Raw genomic sequence first — 25533 nt, 5'->3', positions numbered from 1 at the left:
TTTAGGCCATTGTCTTTGCCAGTGCAGACACCACCAATCTTGCTGCAGCCTGTTAACGAAGACTGCGCTTCGTTCGACTCGCGACTCGTACACTGAGCTCCCTCAGCAATCACCACCTGCGCGGCGCGCACAACGAAGCCAGCTTCTGGGCCCTTCGGCGAGTCAAAAACGCTTTCTCAATGGCCAGTATTCGGGTGGCCACCACTGATGAGAGCAATGAGCGTGATAACGGCACAATCATATTCTCTCGTGACTATTTGCGAAGTGTTGGTGAAATGCTGGTGAACGCTGGAAGAGCGGGCCGGCATAATGCATAGCGATTTCCTTTCGCTTGGTTCTATCCCTTTCTTATCATCCACCACTCACGACCGCCCGGTACTTGTGATAACGGGGGTGAACTGCCGCTCGCATCACTGACGAAGCGCGACAAGTAAAAAGAATCGTTACGCTAGCTGCAAAGTCTCAGATAATGTATGTGCATGTGCGCGCGTGGAAGTTTCGGTGTATATATGACACCACATTTCATAAAGCTGACACCACGCTCTCTTGATCTAGTATGTGCAGTACTTTTGTCATTGTTTATCATACATTTATTACTGTGCTTTAGCGCAGACCAAGCCGGTGACAAGTTTTTCGTACTATCCCGCATCGTTGAAAGCAATAAAACAGAATTTCAATGACATCCCACGATATCCTATTCGTTGATTATTCAACGAGATCACGAACTGGTCAAAAGCAACACGCACTCCACAGACGACTGAGCTTTAACTTTTACATTTTCAACCCTTATTTATAAATTTTCGTTATTTAACGCCATGCCGTCATCGAAAAAATTCCGCATCAGGTCTTCTCGAATGGTTCCTTTTGCGTTGTAGTACGTTTTTTTTTCTTGTTTGCTTCCACCTCTGTATTTAGAAATTTCATTCTGGGCATAATTGTCTAACAGGGAAAACGACCACGCCGGCACTTTTCACTTTTCTATTTGTCAGTCACATCGGTTTATTATTATTATTATTATTATTATTATTATTATTATTATTTCGAGGCACTGTCTGATGTGCTGATCTTCATGCTAAATGGTTTTCTGCGCACTGCGTTTTTCCCGGATGAACTTAAAACTGCTTTAGTAAAACCGCTCTTTAAAGGAGGACAAAAAGACGACATGAAAAACTATCGACCCATCTCGATCTTGCCTATACTTTCCCATATAATCGAGAAATGTCTTTTGAGATCTACACACTAAACATTTTAACGCCCTTAAGGGTGTAAATCAGTTTGTCGCCAGACGAACACCCTAAGGGTGCTGTTGTCTACACCCTGCAGTTGGGGTGCCATTATAGCACCCTAGTGGAAGGGTGTCCAGCAAAATAAATTTAGGGTGTAAGCGTGCTCGTCCAAATTAACACCCATCTGTGTGGGTGTTGGAAGGGTGTACACTCTTATCTCTAGCGTGTATGGAAGGCAGGTTCGGCAGTACACGCCTTCAATTACTACTATGTACAGCGATCCACGCACAACTATTGCGTGTGCCAGAAGGTTCAAGTTCGGCTACCAAACGCACCGTCGAACAGCCGGCCTTAAAGCTTCGATGGGCATACACAACACCTATAAGTGTGGATCACATTACATATTAGTAATTCATGGTGTATATTGGAAAACCTGTATTCGCTGCACAAATACAAGCTAGCAAACTTGACACTTTTGAGCATGTATATCAACACCAAGGCTATCATGATTTCCATATCCAAATAACATGCAACACAGACTGGTAAGATATATGCTGCATTTTCAAGAAAATGCAACTATATTTATTGCATGCTGCAATACAGAGTACAATATATACATAAATCACATTAAATATAAACATGCACAATCACCAAACACATCGGTAAGTACAAGAACATGTACATTTCCCACAAAGGTATCTAAAATATAAGTATTGATCAAATCTGTTATTAGAGAAGAAACTATGTATAGCGGCGCTGAAATAGCCTGGGTTGATTCGCAGTGTTTTGGGCCACATAAAGGAATAAATTTTTAGTATTAGGCTCCAGTGAATGAAAATTCAAGTTCTGATGACTTAAAAAAAGGCATATTGCAAAGGTGAATTAGGGAAGCAATTGAAATGCAGAGCAAACGCACAAGAAAGACACCTGTTATTTTGTACACTAATGTAATCCCAAAACATTATGAAAAGTTTGGAAAGTCGATGTAAAGCAGAACTGGCCAACATTTTTCAGACTGAAACAATACTTCCCAAGCATAGACATGCTTTAAGTGAGGTTTAAGCCAGGAGCCTTATTGGTAATTTTCTATTTCCCACAAGATTACTTGAGCACAATAATACGTAGAATTTTTAGTGCCTACATAGTTTGTCCTCTTTTGTGAAACGAGAGTTCTCTGGGCTAAAGGTGCTGTGTAGCGGTTTTTCTAACTACAATACCAGTCTCTATAAATTTTTGTTTTGTAACTCGAAGGCACTGGTACATATACAATATGTAGTTTGAAAATAGGTTCTTTTCTTACTATAAATCAAGAGTGCACATTCCAGATCTACTAGTGCCTGGGTGCAAACTGCAGTAGGAGGCCTGATAAAAACAAACCACTGTTGATTAAACGATTTAGCTGAGCACAAAATGTGGACAGTGTTTTAAAATACCTAGTAAATTTCTAAATTATTTGCACTTGGATGCAGTAATTCAAGATTAAGGCGTGCTGTAGCATGTGAGCATGCAAATTAGCAAATTTCGTTTAATAAATTAGCCATACTCTGGTTACTAAAAGAACACAGGCATAGGCAGTCATGCAAAAGTTCAAGTTAAATATCACACTGTTAACATTTGCCAGCAAATGGTCGTATCAAACATCATAATTATACTGAACAAGGGTAGTTTCTTGGGATAGTTTGCAATGAATGAGATAAAATTACGTACAGCTTGAATGACAAGAACTGCGAGAGATGACAGACTGCGTTGACTTCCAACATTTTATTACGTTGCCACATCATGTGTATATGTACAAAAGCGGGCATGCGCAGAATGAGTCACAAGGGGTGTCTAACAGCAAATGACTGTAGTAAGAACATCGTCCTTTGAAAAAAATAAACATTAGAATTTCTATCTGTTGAGATACAAGACTTCACTAGGGGTCAGCACGATAGAGGGGTCACTAACGCACACACTAACCAGTTTTCTAGTGGAATCTGCTTCTATAGTTACCCGGATGACCTGTGTCTCGCTAAAGCTTCCGTACCTTCAAAGAGGGGCACGCAGCCGCAGTCCCAGCAATGGATGCCGAAGTGGCCTTGAACAATGTTATGGACGTTGTTATCGTGCTCTCCTAAATGATTGTTTAGGCGCCTGCCTGTCTGTCCAACAAAGTCAAATGAGATATTGTAAAGCTTTGCCTCCTTAACAGCCTCAATAAATCTTGCTCACACGAGATGCAACATAGTGTTGCTGCACAGGTTGATTGCCTTTCTTGGGTTGGCTACCCTTTGGCCTTAATTTCAGCCATAGCGGAACAGCTTCTGAAGTGCACAAAACATGATGAGCACGCTCGGTCAAGGAACCAGCCGGTTGAAAGACACAGGTTTGCAGTGCTATTGTATGTTCATGACGTCTCCCATAGGCTAAAAAAGATTGGGGAACCTGCAGGAATCACAGTCTTTTCTCAGCCCCGGAAAAGCTGGCAAGGCTTTGTAAGCGTGTAAACGCGCCTAAATCGCATCAGAGTTGTTGCTCTGCCGGGCACAGAAAACGTTTTGCGATGTGTGCAACGAATGTGGTTTCCCAAATTCCCATTTTGAGGCAGTAAATATATTGGACAGACAGGCAGGCGCCTAAATGATCGTTTAAGAGAGCACTATAACGTCAATAACACTGTTCAAGGCCACTTGGGCATTCATTGCCGAGACTGCGGTTGCATGGCCCTCTTTGAAGATACGGAAGTTCTAGCGAGACACAGCTCACCCAGTAAATTATTGAAGCTGATTTCACCAGAAAACTGGGTAGTGTGTGCGTTAGTGCCCCCTCTATCACGCTGACCCCTAGAGAAATTTTGTATCTAAACAGATAGAAATTGTGATGCTTTTTTTTCAAGTAACATGTTCTTTTTACAATGACTTGCTGTTAGAACACCCCTTGTGACTGGCTTTCATTTTCTGCGCATGACCCCTCTTATGTTTACACACACGATGTGTCAACGCAATAAAATATTGTTGAAAGTCAGTGGAGTGTGTCTGTCGCAGTCCTTGTCCTTCACGCTGTACAGCCTCCCTGATTTTTAATAATATAGCGCGAGCGTCGACTGAACTGCTTATAACTGCTTATAACGGCGATAAGCGTGCAACAAGGCGAGAGTTCGCGCACGAGCCTTGTTGCCTTGTTGCACTCGCCTTGTTGCACGCTCTTTTTGCACGCTTATCGCCGTTTTAAAGCGCTCACCAGCAGTTCAGTCGACGCTCGCGCTATATTATTAAAAATCAGGGAGGCTGTACATCATTTTTTATACTGAACAGCCAATATTGATTCAAAATTAGAAAAATATAGTACACATCCGAGCTGCAAAAATGCAAGTCATGCAGCGAATGGCCTTTAGCTCTCCAAAAGAAAAAGAAATGTTCACGGTTAACCACGAGGTGCAGGGACTCCATTCTCTGAGCATCTTGACCAACGCAGCGCATGGCATTGCTGGAATCTTGAATCCTGCATTAGCAAAATAAGAAGAGAATCATGAGAATTCAGTCCGTGCAATTACACATGTATTTTGCGGAAAATTTGATAAAGCAACAAGCTCCTCAAAGTAACAAACTTAATTAATGTGATTGGGCAGAATGCACCGCTCAGGCAACTGGGCAAGACAAGTGAAAGGTAGAAGTTTCTATTTTGCAAATTAAGGAATTGCATGTTACTGTGAATGCTAAACCACTATGTCATTGTGAACACAAGGCACATACAGCAGCAAAAACATATAAATTTACAGTAGCCTTTTCATCATAGAAAATAAGAGTGAAGAAAATTTAAAGACTACCAATGACATCTCTCAACATAGACATTTGTCCAAGAGTGTGTACGTGACCCTAATACAAAATTGACATTATGAAATCTGCAATATATCTGCATTACACTTTATAAGTACTGCAGGTGAGAAGCTTACGGGATATGGCACATTAAGAGTGAAATGCACAAGGCATTAAAAAATGACTGTTTTTACACAACATTATTACACTAGGAGACAAAGAGTACTGTTTTCCAGAGAGTGCACACAAAATGAAAATGAGGGAATCCCCACTGGCATTCTCATTTGCCCTGCAATACATGCATCCAGCTTAACAATATCCAACTCTCCAATGCACTTTATTAGACATTTTCTGCATCCTAAAATTTATCGTGTATTTCTTATTTACTAATTTAGTAAGAATTGGCATTTTGGCATACTTTCCTCGAAAATTTAGCATGTGTTGTCAACTATTTTTCTTAGAGCACGCCCCCATCTTTCAATGGGTTAGCTTGGCGATGCACTGACAAGTAATATTCCCTTATTTAAACTTATGATCCTTCCTCATGCTCCCACTTCATGCTCTAAACTGTGATGCCCCTCCGACGCAGTTTATGTTAATCTGTGACTATTTACATGGTCCTTCTTTCTGTAGCCTCTCAACTAGAGCCTGAAATTTCTTGTCTCCTTGAACAATCGTCTTTCTTGCCCATAACAAATTGCACGGTTACCCCTCATAGGGGGGGGGGACTGTATATGAGCTTTCACATATTCAATGAACCTCAGGGACACAACCATTTCTCATCCTGTGTTGCTACTACCTGCATGAGTCACAATGGTTGTAAATTGGCTACCTGCCCTCTCTCGCTTTTTTTCCGTCCTGTAATGGCTAGGTTCAACATGGTCAAGTTGTTTGAAAACTGTCTAGCCTCAACCAATACTTTGTGTAGTTTCAAAATTGTGAAACATTCATTTTTCAAAATTTGTCCCAAATTAAGCATGAGACATTTTCATGATGCAAATGAGGTAAGGTTGTGCTTAGAGACTATGATAGGCCTGCTATATCCTGCAAAACTGTGTGAAATGAAATATGCTTGCAATTTTCATGAGCAGCTAGCTCAGTACAATTAGGCACATTACCTGCGGAAACGTTTTTTTAACGCTCCCGAGAGGTCGTGGTTTCTTGTAATTTCTTCAAATCCCTTGCAGTGTAGATTGCAATCCGGTGCATTTTGATTTCGATATTGTATTCAAAATAAAAACAGCTGAAATTTTAAGGTATTGATAATTATATGGGAATAAATTAAAGGTAGAAGAGTGTAATGCAATGAGCAAATAAGCTCATTGCAGGGAGTAAAAATATTCCTTTCCTGCAAATAAATTGGTAGCAGAAAGGTCATACAAAATTAGCAGTGAATGCACAATAAAGAATATGATGCTACAATGCCCCGGCATTCTGTGAATATTCTTGCACAAAGAAAATCCTCATTATGAAAGACCATCAAGAAAATGCAAATGTATACTTTGGATCAGCAGTCATACCTGCAGTATGCACTGTACCATCGGCAATATTTACAACCACAGACAACTGCACATCATATCAAGCTTAGGTGGCCAAGGAGCCTGAGTTTTAAATTATAACTTGACTTATTATATTACACTACACAACTATATCTACTTACAATGTTGTCTTCTCAACTGCTTTCAAGAAGACATTAACCATCTGTCTGAAGGCGAACGCAAGTGGCTTGCTCTTGGTGGGGGGCGCCAAGGCTGGGCATTGTGAAATTGCTGCTGCCATCTGCATGACCTGCGAGAAACGACGCTCTAAGTACAAGATAAACAAATGCTATTAGAGCAAAAGACAAGATCATTGACAATGAGCCTCGTTTTGGTTTGCACGAGAAAAGCCAAGAATATGGACTTTGTGCTGCTTACTTAAGAAGAAGCAAGCCTCCTTCCAGATGCTGCAGTCATGCATTGAGATTGTCACACAGCTGCATGCTCATATGCTGCTGTCGCCAGTACGCTTTGAAGTTTATTATTTCAAGTTAAATTGATTATTGTGTTTTCTTGCCAATTCTTGACAAACAGACCAGCAATGAAGTAGCTCACTTACACACATACTCCCTTTTGAGGAGCGAATTCACACACACGCACGCATGCATGGGCGCGCACACACACGCGCACACACATGCCTCTACCACATGAGCAGCTTCCTACGCTTCACACACATTTTTTTAATCCTGTGTCACTCCTACTGCTAAGGCATAAAAAATTCTTTGAGTTACCAACCCCAAACTCCTCAACCTACACCTCCAGCTTAAACACTTTCGCGAGAGCCAGGACAAGCCTTCTAGCTTCCCCAGTGCTCCAAACTGTAGTTACGAATTTCAATAGGGCTATAGGCGACAGCTCTCGAAGGGCATGCAAACTACCCGGAGACCTAAAGCTTGTATATGATACCTCTAAAGCACAACACTTCAAATTTTCAAAATTCATTAAAGCTCCTGAAGACAATTGCTATATACGTAGAACGTCTCGAATAACCTGCCGCTAATAATTTCAGCGGTTGTCTGCATCAAAAGAAATGTGGGCTAATGAGAAATCCACGTCTTTAAGATCGGAACTAGTGTAATGGCGAAACACACTACCAGATTTCTTAATCATTTATTTATGCTCTGGATGTAATGTTCCTTTCACAATAACAATCAAGGATATCGATCCATCAGGGCATGGGAGGAAAAAGGACGAAGCGTATACCTGGCGCCTTCCCACTGGTGCTCCAGAGAAACGGCGCCTCATACAGCAGTTGTCCAGAGTGGCTTGAAACCAAACTCGGCTTTCAGGCGGGAACACTCGCTGCACCAAATCGGAAGAGTTTTATTGCGAGTAAAACTACCGGCCTCATGCAATACATACGCACGCACACAAAACGCACTCACACGCACACACAAGTATACGCACTCTCAAAGCGCAGACACAAAAGTGCGCACGCACACATTGATGCACACAAACAAGCACACATACATGCATGCAGGCAGACACGCTAACACGTGCTCGCACACACAGCGACCCACAGGCAACACACTCACAAAACACGTACGCACTAGACACGCGCAAACACGCCGGCCCATACAAACCGGCATGTACTGTACGCGCGCGCGCACACACACACACACACACACACACACACACAAAGCGAGCTGAGCTGAGCGCGCACACGCACGCACGCACGCACGCACACACACACACACACAAATCGAGCCGAGCGCGAGCACGCGCACACGCGCAGACAAAGCGAGCCGAAAAAATGCTGAGGGCGTCCGGCAAGCAGCAACAGCAGCACGCGACCGCATCAGGGAGAACCAATACCGCGCCGGTTCTTTCGAAAGGTGGCAAAGCCAGTCGTCCCTTTTCTACGCGACGCAAAAGTGGTCGACCACATTTAACTGAAGTGCGAACGACCGTATTACAAGCCGCCGCGCTGAACGCACAAGAGAATCACATCAATGAACGCCCAAGCGCTGAGAAACAAAGCGTAACTATGCAGGCGCACCACACCCGATGTAGATTTGACAAACATTAGTCACACGGGACGCGATCGAGGTAGTTCACTTGCCCTAGTAGGAGTGCAGCTGCTCTTGCTCTTACATTAGCGAATTATGAATTATGCTACGAGATCACAGTGAGATATTTCTAAAGCGAACAAAACAAATACCAAATAAACGGGCACTTGCCTGAAAATTTCCGTCATGCCAGTACAACCGACCGGGCACGTTGCAACTTCTCGTTTCAGCCTTCGTGGATCCATCTTCCAGTGCGTACGAACGCTTTGCTTTGAAGTGGGGCACGAGTAATACACAAAGCAAGGGCCACATCTTTTTCTACCCCGCGCGCAAAACTAATCACACGTTTAAAATTATTTAGCACAGCGCGCGACGCGAACGCACGCGAAAACGAGCATGATGGCGCAGCTTCCGCCTTCCCGTCCTGCCGCGCGCCGAAGTGATGGTACAGCGTCGGCCGTCACTTCCGGTCGCTTTTCATTGGGCATGGGGTGGCCGCGCAAATTGAACGTTTATTCTGACAGGTTTGCTTGCTCGCATGGCCGCCTGTTTGCTGCTGCTTCGTTGTGGTCTCTAACTAGAGCGGTGAGGCGGGTAGTTGCTACTACGTTTCGTGCCGAGCATTTTATTTTGGGGTGGGGGGCGCAGTCTGTGCTGCATCACTGAGGGTACAGTACACAAATCGGGACCGTGAGCGAGACGATCGGCGCTCTTCTGCTGGTGCGATTAGATTATTTGCTGCGTCCGAACGAAGCAACTTTGCGAGGTCACAGCGTAGTTTCAGGGATAAAGACGCGCACATCTTGGTCGTGCGACAGCGACGCGTAAACATTCATGAGGAGACTGAAGACTGCGTTTGCAAGTGCGTATGCTCTGGATAAGAAATTACAGCTTTGACGACACCAGCCCTTAATATATAGGCTCAGCCTTACAAACTGTATTTGAGGATGCATTTAGAAAGCAGATCAGTAGCTTAGTAAACCTCTGAATGAATTAGGCAAGGTACGTGGAAATTCGGGTTTGAGAACTTCCAACGTGATCTCGCCTCTATAAGTCTTCTTTATGGATTCACCATGCAAATTGTACGTTGATGCCATTGTACAGCAGAGGCTCGTCTAACAGCACGTCCCTGTTTGCTCAGAAATGTATCCGAACAGCTTCTTCCATTTCACCACTTTTTGTTGGGCTATTAAGGGCACCGAAATATTAGTGCAGAATTGCGCAAGTTGCTCTCGTATTGTCGCTCTGCTACTGCAGTTTTTCTAGAAGTGTTTAATTGCATGTTAATATTCCTGTGAGCACGAAAAATAATGATAATGGAATTGTAAGTGAAAGGGCGTTCTTTTTCTGGATGATATATTTTTGGAGTGGCCGTCATGCCAGTAACATCAGAATCCTTGAAGAAATATCGACAGTCACTTAGGAATGCGAAAACTTAATCCCTTCACGCATCGACACCTGCAATTGTCACGTGACCATGATACGTTAGTTCATACATTCTACGTGTTCTTCACAATTCTACCTTAATCTCACGTAATGCACCGTGCTATAGTTTGTACGAACCTTAATGCAATTTATTCCACCCTTATTCACATTATTTACCCATAATTGCTCATAATTAACGTTGTTGTATTTACTACCTTCTGTATCACTACTGACGTCATACAAGACGGTGATGACTTCACATTTTATTTATTATACATACATTCAAGGCCTAGCAGGCACAACAGAAAGGAGTGGTGAAGATATGCAATAATTGCAATGCAACGCAAGAATAGAAAATCAAACCATAAGATAATTTGAACGGTGACTTTGAATTAGTGGTGTCACAAATTGAGACTGTGGAGGCGGGAAGGCGGTTGCATTCAGTGGCTGTTCTTGGCAAAAAGGAAGAATGGCACATCAATTTTGTGTTGATGGTCGATGCGAGACGAGAACTTGGTGTGGTGAAAAGATTTTCTTTACGAGAAGGGTTAAATTAGCATATTCTATGAAAAAGACAGAGACGAAAGTATTTGCGACGTAACCAAAGGTCAGGTTCACCTAGTGTTTTTTTCATGGACGTGACGCTAGACTGAAGTGAATAATCTGAGAGAATAAAACGGGCGGCGCGATTCTGAATGCTCTCTGAATGCTTTCAAGGGAAATGACAAGATTGGCCTGAGCAGGGTCCCGTATGGATTGCTGTTGCGGAGAACGCCACCTTTCCTACCTGAAAGGCCATGAAATGCTTTCGCATTAAAAATGCAGTACATACACACATTGCTCAATGCGTGGACGTGTACAGGTTACTCAGATTTATGCATCAATACGTTCAACACCCTTCAGGCGTCGATTTAACACCCTTCTTCGAGCAAAGTCACACCTTATGTGTGCTATACACCCTTGTGATAAGGTGCTTTGGCCGAAAAGGGTGCTAAAAGGGTGTGGGCGTGGGTGTAAATGACGAAAGCACCCCTATTAACACCCATAAGGGTGTAAAAATGTTTAGTGTGTATGTCATCCTTTGTTGAAAAATTTTCCATTTTGTCAACCCGCCAGTTTGTTTTCGTTCCTGGTCGTGGTACTGTAGCTCTTCTGGAAGAGTTCTCCGATGAACTTCTTTCAGCTTTCGATCAAAATATGTTTAGCGTTGCTTTATTTTTAGACATTTCTAAAGCTTTTGAAACAGTTCATCATGCTATTTTATTAGAAAAACTATACTCCATAGGCTTCAGAGGTCCGTTTTATGATGTGCTCAAGAATTACCTTTCCGGTCGTTCACAAGTGGTTGTTTTAGACGGGATGACAAATGTAAGTAGTCAACTTCCAATGAAGGCCGGAGTTCCAAAGGGCTCCATATTATCACCTCTTCTGTTCAATTTGTTCGTTAATGACTTATCTCACGTCATTTCCAAAGCTGTATTATTTCAATATGCCGATGACACTGTTCTGCTTTCCAAGCACTTTTCTTACAACATGGCCATTACTAATTTCCAGAATAATATACACAAAACAATGACTTGGTTCACTAATAACTGCTTGGAGGTTAACCCAATTAAAACGAAACTCGTTTGCTTCAGATCCCCACTAAAACTAACAACTATAGATGCGCCCGTTTTTCTACATGTTCACGGCTGTTATCCCTATCGGTGCGTGCCTGTCACCTATGTGAATTCGGTAAAATACTTGGATGTCTTCTTCGACAGTGATATGTCTTGACACAGCCAGTTATCACATGTTTGTGGTAAGCTTCGGAGCGCGGCCTGGTTGTTTTTCCATATAAAATCCATTGTTCCTTTTCACATAAAAAAGAATATTGCGCATGCTCTGGTGTACAATATTCTCAGATATGGGATTACTGTTTTTGCTTTTTGCTCAGCCAGATGGCAAAACAGAGTTGACACTTTATTAAGAAACATACTAAGAAACATAGCATATAACGCCCCCTTTTCTGTGTCTGATAATATTTTCACAGCCCTTGGTCTTCCATGCTTTCGAACACTCTTTCTACAGACTGTAGTGGTGCAACATTTCTGGGACAGCAGTTTCAAAACACGTCATACAGCCTCCCGAAACCTGCGTAGTTCCATTCGTTTTAAGGTGCCGCGCTCTTCAACAAGGCATGGGGAAGCCAGGCGCTGTGTTTATGTTCCCCCAATTTTTAATGACTTACCAGAGGAAATGTTTTCCACAACATCAAAAAAAAAATGCTAAAAATCATGGTTCACTCATTGTAACACGGTTCCTATATGCCTGAAAAATGTTCATGATAAGGCACGAATTGTTAAAATACTGTTCCTTGCTCTTTATTTTTCATTTCTTGTTGATGTTACTTTTCCTAACTTTTTGCACCTTGGTCACTATTGATTTCATGTTAGTATTGTGTTGATATATTGTGTTTATATTATGTTCTTATTTTATGTTTTACTGCACGTCCGTCTGCCGACTTTGCCGGGCCAAGTCCCTCAAGCCACTAGAGGCTTTGACAGGCCCGTTTCATTGCCCTGTATACGTTATGTGCAATAAAAGATTTATTATTATTGTTATTATTATTATTATTATTATTATTATTATTATTATTATTATTATTATTATTATTATTATTATTATTATTATTATTATTATTATTTCGCTAATATTCAGAAGGAACGTGCAGAGTGGTGCAATGCAGCCGACGACATTGTTTTACTTCTTAAGCGAGCGAGACTGTCTACGTGAACGGATAAGTGCCGTGCGCTGCGCAGAAAATGTGCGCGAAACGCGGTCAACGTAGAAGTACACAAAATCCAAGATAAAAAGAATACATGCACATAGCAGCGATGTCGTTCGGTGCAACCGCGCGCAGGATTAATAAAAACCAGGCAAAGCTTTTTCCAAGCAACACATCCAGAACGGCAAGTAAAATAGCCAATGGTTGATTAGAAGTCACACTCTCTCAGAACCAACAAGAAAATGAAACAAAAGAGAGAGGCAGAACTGGCAGCATGTAACTCTCATATGAGAGGAGGATCTAAGACTGCTGCTGAATCTATAAGAGCACGAAAATTAGACTCGCGCACGTGCTCCCGCACGTCAAGATAAGAGGGTGCGTCGAAGGAGTGTCTGACACGGTGCCTTCATTAGAGGACACGCAGAGTATAACCACGATCCTCTAACGAGCCGTTGGTGTGCAGCTTCGCCGGGACGTCAAGGGCACTCATCAAGTCTCCGGTAATCACAGTGTGCCGCCGCTGTCGTCGGGCCTTCTTGGTTTCACTCCCATCCCCTCTCCTGTGGCTGTGTGTGTGTGTGTCCATCACGGTCCATGGTTATACCGATCGGAGACTAGAGGCTGGCTGATTCGCGCAGTCACCTGGCGCTGCTTTCCGAGAGGCGGTGTCCTTCGGTGCTCTCTCATCAGGCCATAAGATTGGATGAAGGTATTACCTGTCCTGGCTAGGTTGTCGCTGCGTATCAGGTTGCGGCTGTGCCACGTGTGCGCGACGTGAAAGCGGCGCCGAGTGAATAGAGCGGAATGACTGCTCGTTAACAATGACACCAGAAAGCTCAAGTTGGAAGCGTGGTGCTCTGTTTGACCTTTATTCTTCCTTCGCCTTATTCTTTAGGTGGCCTCCTGCATGCTCTGAAACACGCACTTCCCCATGTATAGGCCACTTTTGCAGCCACCCCTTCATTGATGCGTAAATAAACCCGCGTAACACGTCTTTTCATCCCTTTATTGCATAACTCTAGCGCGGGGTAGCCAACCTAATGTGCTCCACTCGACATCATTACAGAGACAGCTGTCTGGAAACGTATGCGTGACTGAGCATCGAGTGGTTCTTTACGTAAGACTTCACTATCTTCGCTATCCACTATAGCAAAACTTGGCGTTCCCTGGCGAAATCATTGCGCGGTGATTTTCGGTGTCCTTATTGTGTGTTTAGTGGCACATCGTGTTAACTACGCACGTTGCAAAACAGCAGTTTTCTTTAAGCGCTGCTTTTAAAAGAACTTTTGAAACCTTGAGAAAATAAATTGGGTGTTCTCTTTCTTTATTAAAACGAAAATAAAAGAAAGAGAAGTAGTCACCTTAAAATGGTGACGGCTACTCCTTCTCTCATAGCGGAAACAACAATAAAAAATACGTAGGAAAATGAAATCGCCTCATACGGTCAGAAATCCACAGCACAGTCTTATACGCCCATGAACATAACAACATAAAAGTCAAATGCAAGTTGCACCACAATGAGTTCGTAAACAAAGTCACAAACACACACAAACGGCCGTGATGTAGATTTCGATGAGCGTATAAACAGACGAGGAATTACACAGAATGAAAATAATTCACGCACAGAATAGAAAAAAAATGTATAACACATAATATACAATCACTAACAATTACAAATAATAGAAGAACGTTATAGTAACATCGTGTGATTATTCAGTGCAATACCTAGTACTTGTTAAGGATGTCTGTTTCTTCATAAAAATGTTCAAGTGCGTATAATGCTTCTCGCTGTGCTATTTTCGATGGCCATTGGCCCAGCAATTTTAATATCCACAATAGAAAGAAGAACAAAACATTTATTTGTGTATATAATAGGACCAATAAGGCCGACAATGACCTGTGCTCTGCCCAATTAAAATTAAATTGCGTGGTTTCATGCGCCAAAACAATGGTTTGATTAAGAAGTACGCCGTAGGAAAGAACTCCGGACTAATTTTGACCACGTGGGGTTCCTTAACGTGGTGCTCCCAATGCATGGGATACGCGCGTTTTTGCATTTCGCTCTCATTGAAATGCGGCAGCCGCGGTCGGCACTAGATGCCGTGACTTCGTGCTTAGCAGCGCAACACTACAGCCGCTAAGCCACCGCGGCGGGTGTGCTCTGTCCAGATCGTCATTGAGGGTAAATCTGGCACAGAGATAGAGAGAAGATGAAGGGCACGCAGGGAGGTTAACCAGACGCACGTTCGGTTTGCTAGCCTGCACTGAGGGAAGAGGTAGCGAGTTGAAAAGGAAGAGAGAGAGAGAGCACCAGTCTTGCGCGAACTCGAAGGAGCCCACCAAGTCTACAAACGGGAATTCCACAAAGACGTAGGCGCGATGCTTTCCGCGCTTTTCTCCTGCGTTTAAATAATTGTGCACTTGCAATCGGGCTATGTCTGCAACACATCCGTTCAAACAACATTTTCGATATTCTGTCCGGCATGAGGCATACTCTATAATGCATAACACACGTCAATTCGGCGCGTAAACAGACTCTCACGGATGAGAAACCGTTTACGCGCCGAATCACTGTAAACCTGGTTGCTGCCGAAACGTCTCCGCGCCTACGGACAGCCGAAGTGCAGCAAAGTAACAGTGTACGTAAATTCTACTTCATGTTCTAATGGTGAACCACTATATTCTCAGCAATGTTTCGTGGCTAAACGATTCATACGTTCAGCAAACACAGGTCACGACTCACGAGCTTCACTGCGTATATCCAGCGGGTTCCGGTGCACGGATGCACGCGATCGGCGGGCCGGCTGCTGCGGAGACGATGGCTGCCAAAACTGCACGGCATTTTGCGGCCAATCGGGTGGCACTCATTTTTCTAACCTCGATCCCTCTATGCAACTGCGGCTGTTACCAGGTCTTCGGCGAAATGAGGAAACAGTGCTGTGCCGCTTACGTTTGGGAGTCGCATTCACAAATGCTTATGCATTTCTGATTGGAATGGCTGATAGCGCCGAGTGCAATGCCTGCGGTGTCGAGGAAACCATAGAACACCTACTGTGCTACTGTCCATCTTATGAAAACGAAAGGCAAGACCTCTGCACAGCTCTCAATCAGCTAGATGGGAAGCCGTTCACCTTGAAGAAGATCCTGGGACCATGGCCTCGCATATCGCAGCTCCAAAAGGCCACAAAAGCGCTGCTGCGATATTTGAAAGCGACCGGATTGAGTGAGCGCCTGTGATTTGGACTGAGTGACCGACTGATACCTCCAGTGGACTTTCTCTTCTTCTCATCTTTCCGTCCCCCTTTCCCTTTCCCCAGCGTAGGGTAGCCAACCGGGCTCAGTCCTGGTTAACCTCCCTGCCTTTCTTTTATCATTTTCTCTCTCTCTCTCTAACCTATTGTATGTTTAGCCAAGACAGTATAAGAAAGGGTAGACTCCACTTAGACGAGGCACACACTACGCGGGTGACTGCAAGTGAAGCAGACGACGTAGCGGATTCCCTCGAGATTTGCCATAATGCCGTACCGGCAGCCGTTTCGAAAGCGCGCGCCACTTTCGAATGTCGTCCTGAGATTTAAAATTATTATGATAATTTCCATTGACATACCGTTCGAAACGGGGTGGCGACAGATAGTCACCAAGCATGCTTGAGCCAATCAGGTATAATATACGTACACACATAGCTATCTATCATTCTGGCTATCTATCCTTCCTATTTTTCTATTAAGATCTGTCTATATATATTCTACAGTTACTTATGCTTGTAACGACTCCGTTTCTATCAATCCGTTCCCCACGTTTTATCCCCCCAATACACTAAACGTCTCTTACTTATCTCGACTGCTAACCGGGCTAATGCTTCCATCCGCTTTGAATCCCAGCGCTACGTACTGCCAAGTGCACGGCATCTTGCTGGCTGACTATCTTGGAATTCCATTACAATGTGCTGAGTCATATCCGGACTTTTGCCGTAGCAAACACAGGCCTCGTCATTTTGCGAATATTTTCTCCTGCATGTCTTTGTCCTCAAGCAGCCAACTCGGGCCTCAAATAGCGAGGCACTGACCAACCTGGGTTTACGAGTTCCACGAGGCGGAGCGCACGGATGTGTATTAGTCAATTTTATGACCCCCGAGATTTACGATGGCACAATCTAGGGTACCTCAATGTGTGCGGCCCCCACTTCTTGCATACGTAGCTATGTTCGAGCCAAAGTCTCCGGGCGAACAACCGAAGCCGTCCCATTCCCTGCCGTATGTGGTGTTGTGAAGGCGTACGTCTATGGAAGACTTACTTCTAACTCGCGCATCTGACGCGTTGTAGAACTACAATTTCCACCATATTATTGATCACCCGATCCGGCACGTCGTCGATATCAGCCGATATATGATGAATACGTCGCAGGAAATTCTAGCACCGAATGAATCTCAGGTCGAATACAGTTTGGTTCGGTCATGTTGTGCCATGCCTGAACCAAAGCGCGACGAGCAAACGAAAACGATTGTGCCCTTTCCCAATCCACAAGTTACAACTGCTCTTTGCAGCAAAATGGCCACATGGTTAGCTATGGCTCCACGATGGTCAAATGAACCTGCTCTCCTCTTAGCGGTGGAGTTGTAGATAATTTATTTGCACTCAAAACAACGTACAAGCCATGGTGGACCTGTCAGCTTTCTATGGTACATATACGCTTAAATGAATTGGGTTTATTATAACCAAACAAGTCTGTATCGCATTAAATTGTATTAGATCCGCCCTCGAACCTTTATGCGAGCACCAAAAAGTTCTGAGCGTGAACAGCCAAGTTATGAGGCTTCAGCAAGCGGGTTTTCCTAGTGAGACCATCGCTTCTGTCGTTGAGTGCCTTATTGGCGAAGTAATGTCGAGCGCACGGAGCAGGGGAGCTGAGAAGGAAAGGCGAAGTTAAGCCAATGGTGGTCCCTTATCTGCACAACCTCTCCCACCGCTTGAAGAAAGTCACTGGAAAGGGCGGCGTTGTCATAGTCTTGTCCGCCCCTGAGAAACTGGTGCTTGTGTGCCGCGCAGTGAACTGTGCGCGCACTTCGCAAAAGCGCGCAATAAACCATGTTGCGCCCCTTGAAAGCTGCCAGAAGGAGGTGGTGTACCGCATTCCGCTCTATTGTGGCAATTGTTACGTCGGCCAGACTGGTCGTTGTGTTAATGACCGCTTGACGGAGCATCGAGCAAATTTGCAGGCTTTCGTAGCAGTGGGTCACTTGGCTGACCATTGCAAAAGGTCCCCGTGTACTCCCGTGTTCGGAGACACTTGTATATTTGGAAGTTTCAAGGCTCAAAAAGAGAGGGAATTGTTTGATGCATCTTGTATAAATAAAGAAGGAGAAGGTTGCATTAGCACCACGTCTCTTATCTATCAGGGAGAGTTATATTTGCACAATAAGTATCGAAGTCCGCGGATATGAAGAGCGTAGAAGGTGTTATAGTGTGGTTGAAAATGTGTCTTTAATCTTGCGCAGATCAGAACTTTGAGTAGTGAACTGATACACGATAATGTGTCTTGTGCTAACAAAGTGCGCTGTGGCGATGTTGGTTGTAATGTTTTTTTGCGCAGCAACTGCTGCTCGTGTAATTTTTTCCGCAGTAAACTTCAGCTGAAGTTCGCCGTCCGTCCTGTGTGCATTTTTCTGTGTCCTGTCCTCAAATCGCGCCGTTATAACCATGTTCTATCAAGCCAGCAACCAACTAGCCCATCTAAGTCTGTTAACTGCTGTACGGATTCTTGACAGCCACAGTATCAAGGACTTAAGCTTTAGAGACTTGTGATCTCTATTTTTGAGAAATATATCGGCAGGTAGTGACGTTTCTGCCCTACTTTGGCATCACAACGCTCAAATACTGCAACTATGGTTTCGATAACAACGATTAAGTCGGTTTTCTTGTAATGAAAGCATCAACACCAGCAACAACTTGTGAATGAGACTGTAGTCCCCTCCATCGTGTTGCTGTCAACGACTGCAAACATATTTAAAGGTGGTCTCTCATCATTGCGCTAGTGCAAGCAACCATAAAAGAAATCAGGCTTGAAAGTCGCACTACGGTTTCAGAAATTACGCTTGATGTTTCCTACAAATAAAAATAAGTATGCCTGAAGTTCTTTGAATTTTTTATGGCATTATTCATGTTTAACGGTCGAATTTTCGTGATGAAATTTCCACAGCTATATCATGTTCCTTAGCGAATAAAAAGTTTCAAGATAACAAAATCCCTACACACGTGACCTGCCACTCGTTTTTTATGTGGCACACAGCAACTAACACCAGCAAAATTTTCCCTGGTGCATAATGACAAAGTGTACTTTCTAAGAAGAACTCCAGAACTCATTTCACATTTCACACGTCGCTGTTGAGGTTTCAGCCTGGTGATTTTCTGGAAGACAGTTCACTATCTTGTGATTTTTTTTTTAGCCTAACATGTACTTTTGTACAAAACTTGTACGTACATTGAAAACCTGGAAACCCACCACTTTTCAAGCCCAATTTAAATGTCCTGTAGATGTCGCGACACACTTCGCTCGTTGTTTGAACATTATTCTCATCCTGCGTCAGGGCATCAGCGATGTAAACTTTCTGGGCCATTCATTGTACAATTCTAGGCTGCGGATGTTTTCGTCATTAGCATTTATAAGTATGCACAATCCCCCAAATGTACGATTCTATCTGCCTTTGTAATAAGTATCCCGCGTCCTTTCTACTCTGAAGTGTTTCCCGGTGGTCGGTACATGCCGTAAAATATAAAGTTGTGCACTTTCTTCATCTCTGGCCGCAGTGACCGCTCGACAGCACCATGGCCAAGCTGAATTGCAGCAGTGAGCAGGAGCAGCTCGGTGGTGACGTGCTCCTCGTAAACTTGAGCGCGTTTGGCGAAGAGCTAGCAGGCGGCGCCTGGAGTGGCAGTGGCAGCGCCCCCTTCACGTGGTCCGAGTACGTCAAGATCGGCGCATACCTGGCGACCATCGCGGTGGCCGCCGTGGGCAACACTTGTGTCATCCTGACGGTGGCGCTGAACCGCAGCCTGCGCACCACCATCAACTGCTACCTGACAAATCTGGCCGTGGCGGACGCCATCATCAGCATGTTCTGCATGTGGGTCTACCTGGTCAAGAACCTGTCCGACTGGTACGTGCTCGGAGCCTTCATGTGCCGCATCGAGGGATTCGCCCAGAGTAAGTAAACGTCGCCCTGTCAGGCTGGCGCTTAACCGATTTGCTAAATCTTGAAATGGGCGAATTTTGCGTCGTATAGACTGTTTAGTATAGGAGTCAGCATGCGCCTTAAGGCTGACAACCATGGAGCGAACTTTAACGACAAAACATAGCCTGTCAGAACAAGCATACAGAAACCATCGAAGCTCATTATCTAAATAAAGCAAATAGCTTCCGTTTACCGTGAAATTATTCGTACAAATTTGTAGACCACTGAAACACATCGGACGAACTAGGAAGACTATGAAGATTACATGCTTAAGACTGCAATGATGTTTTGATGATTAAAGCAGGGCCTAGTGGTGTCAAATGCTATTGGACGAGTAAAAGCAAAGATTTATAGCGGGTCACAGATTTCATTTGTGTGTTTGTGTGTTTGTACGTGTGTGCGTGCGTGTGTGTAAAAGCTTTTCTTTGGCTGTGCCTTTAAATGTTAAAACACACAAACTTCCACTGCGATGCACTTGTTTTTTCTCATTATTATTTATTATATATTTTCTAAACATGTATACACTAGACAGGAAAGAAAAAGCGAGGAGCAGGCTGGCAACTGCCACCGGAAGGGGCACAACGCCTGCCTACTCTTCAGAAAGGGAGAGACAGAAACACAGATATTGATGATAGAAAGAAGGTGATGGAAGAGTAAAGAAATGGTGACATGACAAATCTCAAATAATTAAGCAGAACAAAGTACAGGTCACACAGTAAGGCCGGTCACTGCAGGACACGCTACTCAAAGATGTTTAAAAAAAAGAATCAATGTCCGAGGTACAAACGTGAACCTAAGTTAGTTAGTTATGGAAAAGTAAGGAGAGCGCGATGAGGTTGATCGCGTCGAGAAGCACAACTACTGGGGTACAAAGATTCGTAGTGTGTCGTACACCGCAGGCCAATGAGATGATAGTCCCTCACTAGCGTCGTGCGCTGTGCACTGAAAGCGTAACACTCCAATACCAGGTGCTGAATTGCCTCACAGCAACCGCAAGACGTACACGATGGGCTGTCCACACGTCCTTTCTTGTCCCGTCCTCGCGCAGTTCACCCATAAGTTAATAAACGTTCGCACACGTTCATACATCCGACCCTTATAGCTCGAGTAGTTGTGCCCTAGCACGACGAGGCGAGCCTCGACCGCGAACACGGGGCGGGAACGTTCCATTTACGACGCGTTGGTCTGGATGCTGCTTGAGTAGCTGTCGACGAATCAGCAGACGAGTGTCATCAAGCCTACACAAAATTTCAGGGCAGGCACAGTCGTTATGAGCGCAAGTTGAAGCCGGCCGATCAGCCTCTTCATTTCCGGCGATCGCTACGTGTCAAGGTATCGATTGGGAAACGAGAGATATCCCATATGGTGCGATTTTGTTGGCAGAGTCAGTAATTCTACGCGCAACATAACAATCAATCTGAATGCGTAGTAATCTGCTAACGGCAGCGTGGGAGTCCGTAAAGATGGCAATCTGCGATGCGGTAACTCCTCTTACTCGTAGTTCAGTGCAACCATAATCGCTACTAGCTCTCGAGTTGACGAGGCTGAATCGAGTATATAAAGTACACGTCGTACCTGAGTCGAAGGGCAGAAATAAGCTGCAGAGGCGCCTTGACCATCGCTGTGTACAGATGCATCTGTGAGTACTTGAACATAATCTGGAAATCTTTCGAACATGTGCGACTGAGCCAATTGGAATATTGCCGAAAAAGGCATACCAGACTTTGTGTGTATGTCAGGGATGGTGAGGTAAATGGGGAATACGTGTTTGGTGATATCTTTCGGAGGTGGAGGCCTAACTGAAGCAGCGTGTTCAGAAGTGCCAGCAATGTTAATGAATAATGCCGCCATTTTTTCCATGCGAGAAAACGGGCGGTGAACAAGACGATCAAGGAGTGATTGCCCATTAGATGCGCGGTGCAGACGCTCAATATGATAGAGAGCTCTCTGGTCTGCTTGCAGCCTCAGGGGTAATTGACGCGCTTCAGTGAGTAATGCAACAGATTGCGCCTCGCGAGGTGATCCAAGCTTCAGTCGGAGGGCCACGAGATGATCTCATTCCAGTTGGACCACCAAACTAGGTAGCCCGTTCAGGACTGGCAACGCATACATCATGGCTGAGAGTACAGATGACTGGCACGCCTGTAGAGCCATTGTTTGGTCGCAAACGACACCTCTAGAAGTCAAGATAGCCACATACACAAGGAGAGATTGCGATTCGCGCCGTGCAAGTTTAACGGCAGGACAAGAGATGCGGTCATCCACAATTAAGCTCAAATAACGGTGCTGTCGCACCCAGCTTATCGGTGTCTGGTGAAAGTGTTCGGTCATTCCAGCAACGGAGGCGGCGTCACGCGGCCCTCCTCCGAAGCAATCACCCGGTGATAGAAATCTGCGACGCAGTTCGGCGGTTCGGTCTCGCAGTATAGTCATGGACGCGCCGAAGAGGAAAAAAAAACGAATAGTAATCGCATGCGCAGCGTGCCTCTGTGCTCAAACCATACGGAGTTCTGCGCAAGGAAGCAACAAACTTTAAAGCAGAGGTACCGTGTTACGAAGAAACAACTCGAAATGCAAGTGCAAGAGGGAAAACGTGAAACCCGTTCAGGCACAAGTACTTTGTCCCTAGTGAAACAGCTACGCTAAATTTCAGTTCATTTACGCCGCTGTACGCTGTTCGAGGCTCTAGACAAGCGTGATCATTCCTGTACGTTACGGGTTTCGTCAGTTGTTGTATTTTACAGCCGTCTTTATTTAAGTTTACACTTTAAAACGCACTAAAGTTTGTTTCTTATGGCACTTGATGAATTTGTTGAAAACAGAAGCGCTTGAAAAACAACTAACATCTGTTACCGGTATGCGCTTGCGTTTACTAATTGCGTGAAAAAAAATATATCGCTTTTCAAGGCTAGTAACGACATACTGACCATTACATAGCCTGTATCCTCACATAATACGACGTTCACGCAGTGCGGCCGGCCCTTAATTGCACTCGTCTGCAGGCAGAGCGATTCGACGCTGACTTCGGTGTCTGTAATGAACTTGATGCCGCAGCATATGATGTGACCGGCGTTGAACATAGCTTCGCTTTCACTTACGCACCTCTGTGTCTCTTTAGGAAGGGAAAGTACGGTTTGCAGCAAAACTAGAGGACCTGACGTGCTTTGCTGCTCGAGATGCACACACTTGCGAAATCGCCTTATCGCCGTCTTGACAGCCATTTTGGCCTGCCGTCGTGCCGCCTATAGTTGCTGGAATGACCGAATAGTCGGCTGATTGTTCAACGAGCGCGTTGTTTAGCTATGCTATTGCAGCCGACTTAGCAGGTGATATTTGAAAGCCAACTTCAACCAAGCACTCCGAAGTCGCGTTCAGAGCTCTTTGCAAGCTTGCACGTAGCTTCGGATCAAGGTGCGAAGGGCCGCTTATCCACAGAGCAATACCATCTGCATAGATAGCTATGCCCACAGGGAAGTCACAGTCCCTAGGCAAGCGACTTGGAAGTGCGGCGAGGGCAATGTTAAACAAAAGCGGCGATAATACGCAGCCCTGTGGGACACAGCTCTTCGCAGTGCGCGATTCACTTATTCATTCGACACGCGCTTCCATCCGGCGCTCCGATAGAAAAATATGCACAAAGCGGAGCAAACGACCCAAAATTCCCGCGGTTGCAAGAGCAATAACAGTCGCCTTATGCGGAACCGAGTCAAAAGCTTAACTGCTGTATGTCTAGGAAGAGTATTATAGGCGGTGTGCTTGTTTCCTCTAGCGAATTCAAGCGCTGAGAAAGGTCTGAGATACGGCGGCGACGAAAGCCCCTCATGACATCAGGAGAAAAAAATTAGCTCCTCTAGCATGGCATCTAGGCGAAACAGGACCGTTCGTTCTATTAACTTTATGAAACTTCAAGTTAGGGATATTGGCCGGTATAAGCCGGTATAGCATGGCCGGTCTTGGAGGACGCCCAGGATTTAAAATTGGTATTACTTTTAACGATTTCCATTCAGCAGGGATTACACGGTTTCTCCATAATTCATTATACTCGTCCAATATACGGTCATGCAAACTGTTATGAATGTTCCGCAGTGCTTGGTAGGTTACACCGTCCTCACCTGGAGCAGTGCGGCGTTTAGAGAGGCTGAGTGCGTCTCGCGAGTGAAGTCTTCTTGCACTACTGCGGGAACCACACAATGCCTTTCTATACCTGATGCGAGGCGAACACTGACAACGTGGATAGTTGGCGTCTTTGCGAACGCCTGCATTCCTACATAAATGCCCGGCACGAGTGAAGAAGAACTCAAGGCCAGTCTTCGCGCACCAGCGAGGTACACCGTCCTCCACGCTCGTATGCTCGGGCAATCGTCCGCGGCCGTGATCTTTTTCCAAGGACCGCACGTTCCTTATTACGTCCGCTTCCAGAGTCTCGATTTTCGATGCCGACCCTACCGCAAGTCAGTGCAATACTGCAAAACTTGTGGCAACACGGGACACCGCCAGGATGTCTGCCCGAGACCATTGCCAGCCTTCTGCTCTAAATGTGGCAAAACCGATCAACTACCCGATCACGAGTGCAAACCCGCATGCAAGTTATGTGGAGAAGGGCACGAAACCGCAAGCAAAGATTGCAAGAAAAGACTGAAACCCAACCCGCCGCCATTCAACATACGACAGCAACGCATCGACAGACTCAAAGTGAGAGACAGTCGCTGGAGCTCAGGCGGCGAACAATTCCCACAATTAGGAAGCTCAACCACCAGCTTGAGGGGCAGTGATGGCAGCGTCCCCAAACGAAGTAGATCTAGATCTATACTCCTATCGCCTTCCCGATCACGCTCACGCTCGCACTCGCCGAAACGCGTGAGCTACGCGGATGTGGTAAGCGGATCGAGTGGATCGAGAACCACGAGCAGTTCCAAATTCTTGTCGGCCGAAACTGCGGCCCTTCAGGCTCTCGAAAATAAGGTGCAAAATCAACAAAACACGTTGCACAATCAAAACAGTCAACTACAAAGCCAACAGGCTCTCATCGACAAGCTGATCCAATGTCAACAGATACAGCAAGACAACATAAACAGGCTTCTACAGAAGTGCGAGGAGCAAAAAGATATCATTGATAAACTGCAACAGAGATGTACGACAGGCCAAGAGAACATTGCACAGCCGCGACTCTCACTTCCCGACGCAGATGTTCAATCCGTAGTTGACGCAAGATTCCAAATCCTCCAAGAAACTCTCATGAAAAATACCCACGACACAATTAAGAAAATCGTCCAGGCAGCAATAACGAATTTCGCCGCAAGTATAGCCAATAAGGTCAACATGCTAGACGCCAAGGTGGATGGACTCGCAGCGCAACAAAATAACTTCATAGCCCACATCAAGAAGACGTATGTAACAAAACAGCACCTCAACACGTCACTAAATGACATTCAGCCCGACAGAAAGCGGCCGCGAGCAAACGACCGAAGTGCCTCTCGTTCAATTTCACCTAGCCGCGAGCGCCGGCAGGGAGCAGCAACAACCGAAGATGGCGGTCCCTAATCAC

At 45.0% G+C, this 25533-nt stretch overlaps 1 protein-coding gene and 1 long non-coding RNA gene across 4 annotated transcripts in view; one reads left to right on the top strand and one right to left on the bottom strand.

Moving 5' to 3' along the window:
• Positions 1 to 25533, top strand: part of LOC135906740 (QRFP-like peptide receptor) — a 351749-nt gene that overhangs the window by 166900 nt on the left and 159316 nt on the right. For all 3 annotated transcript variants that reach the window (XM_070522107.1, XM_070522110.1, XM_070522115.1), the window contains exon 2: positions 19564 to 19960. In XM_070522107.1, the coding sequence (XP_070378208.1) occupies positions 19582 to 19960 (379 nt within the window). In that variant the 5' untranslated portion in view covers positions 19564 to 19581. The remainder of the gene's footprint in view (positions 1 to 19563; positions 19961 to 25533) is intronic.
• Positions 4389 to 8233, bottom strand: LOC135906741 (uncharacterized). Its single transcript, XR_010565829.2, has 3 exons — positions 7762 to 8233; positions 6681 to 6808; positions 4389 to 4706 (listed from the first exon to the last, which is right to left on the bottom strand). It is a non-coding gene; the product is annotated as an uncharacterized lncRNA (long non-coding RNA).

This window comes from Dermacentor albipictus, chromosome 1 (genome assembly GCF_038994185.2).
Source record: "Dermacentor albipictus isolate Rhodes 1998 colony chromosome 1, USDA_Dalb.pri_finalv2, whole genome shotgun sequence".
Lineage (NCBI taxonomy): Eukaryota > Metazoa > Arthropoda > Arachnida > Ixodida > Ixodidae > Dermacentor > Dermacentor albipictus.
This window is presented reverse-complemented; position numbering and strand designations above follow the sequence as displayed.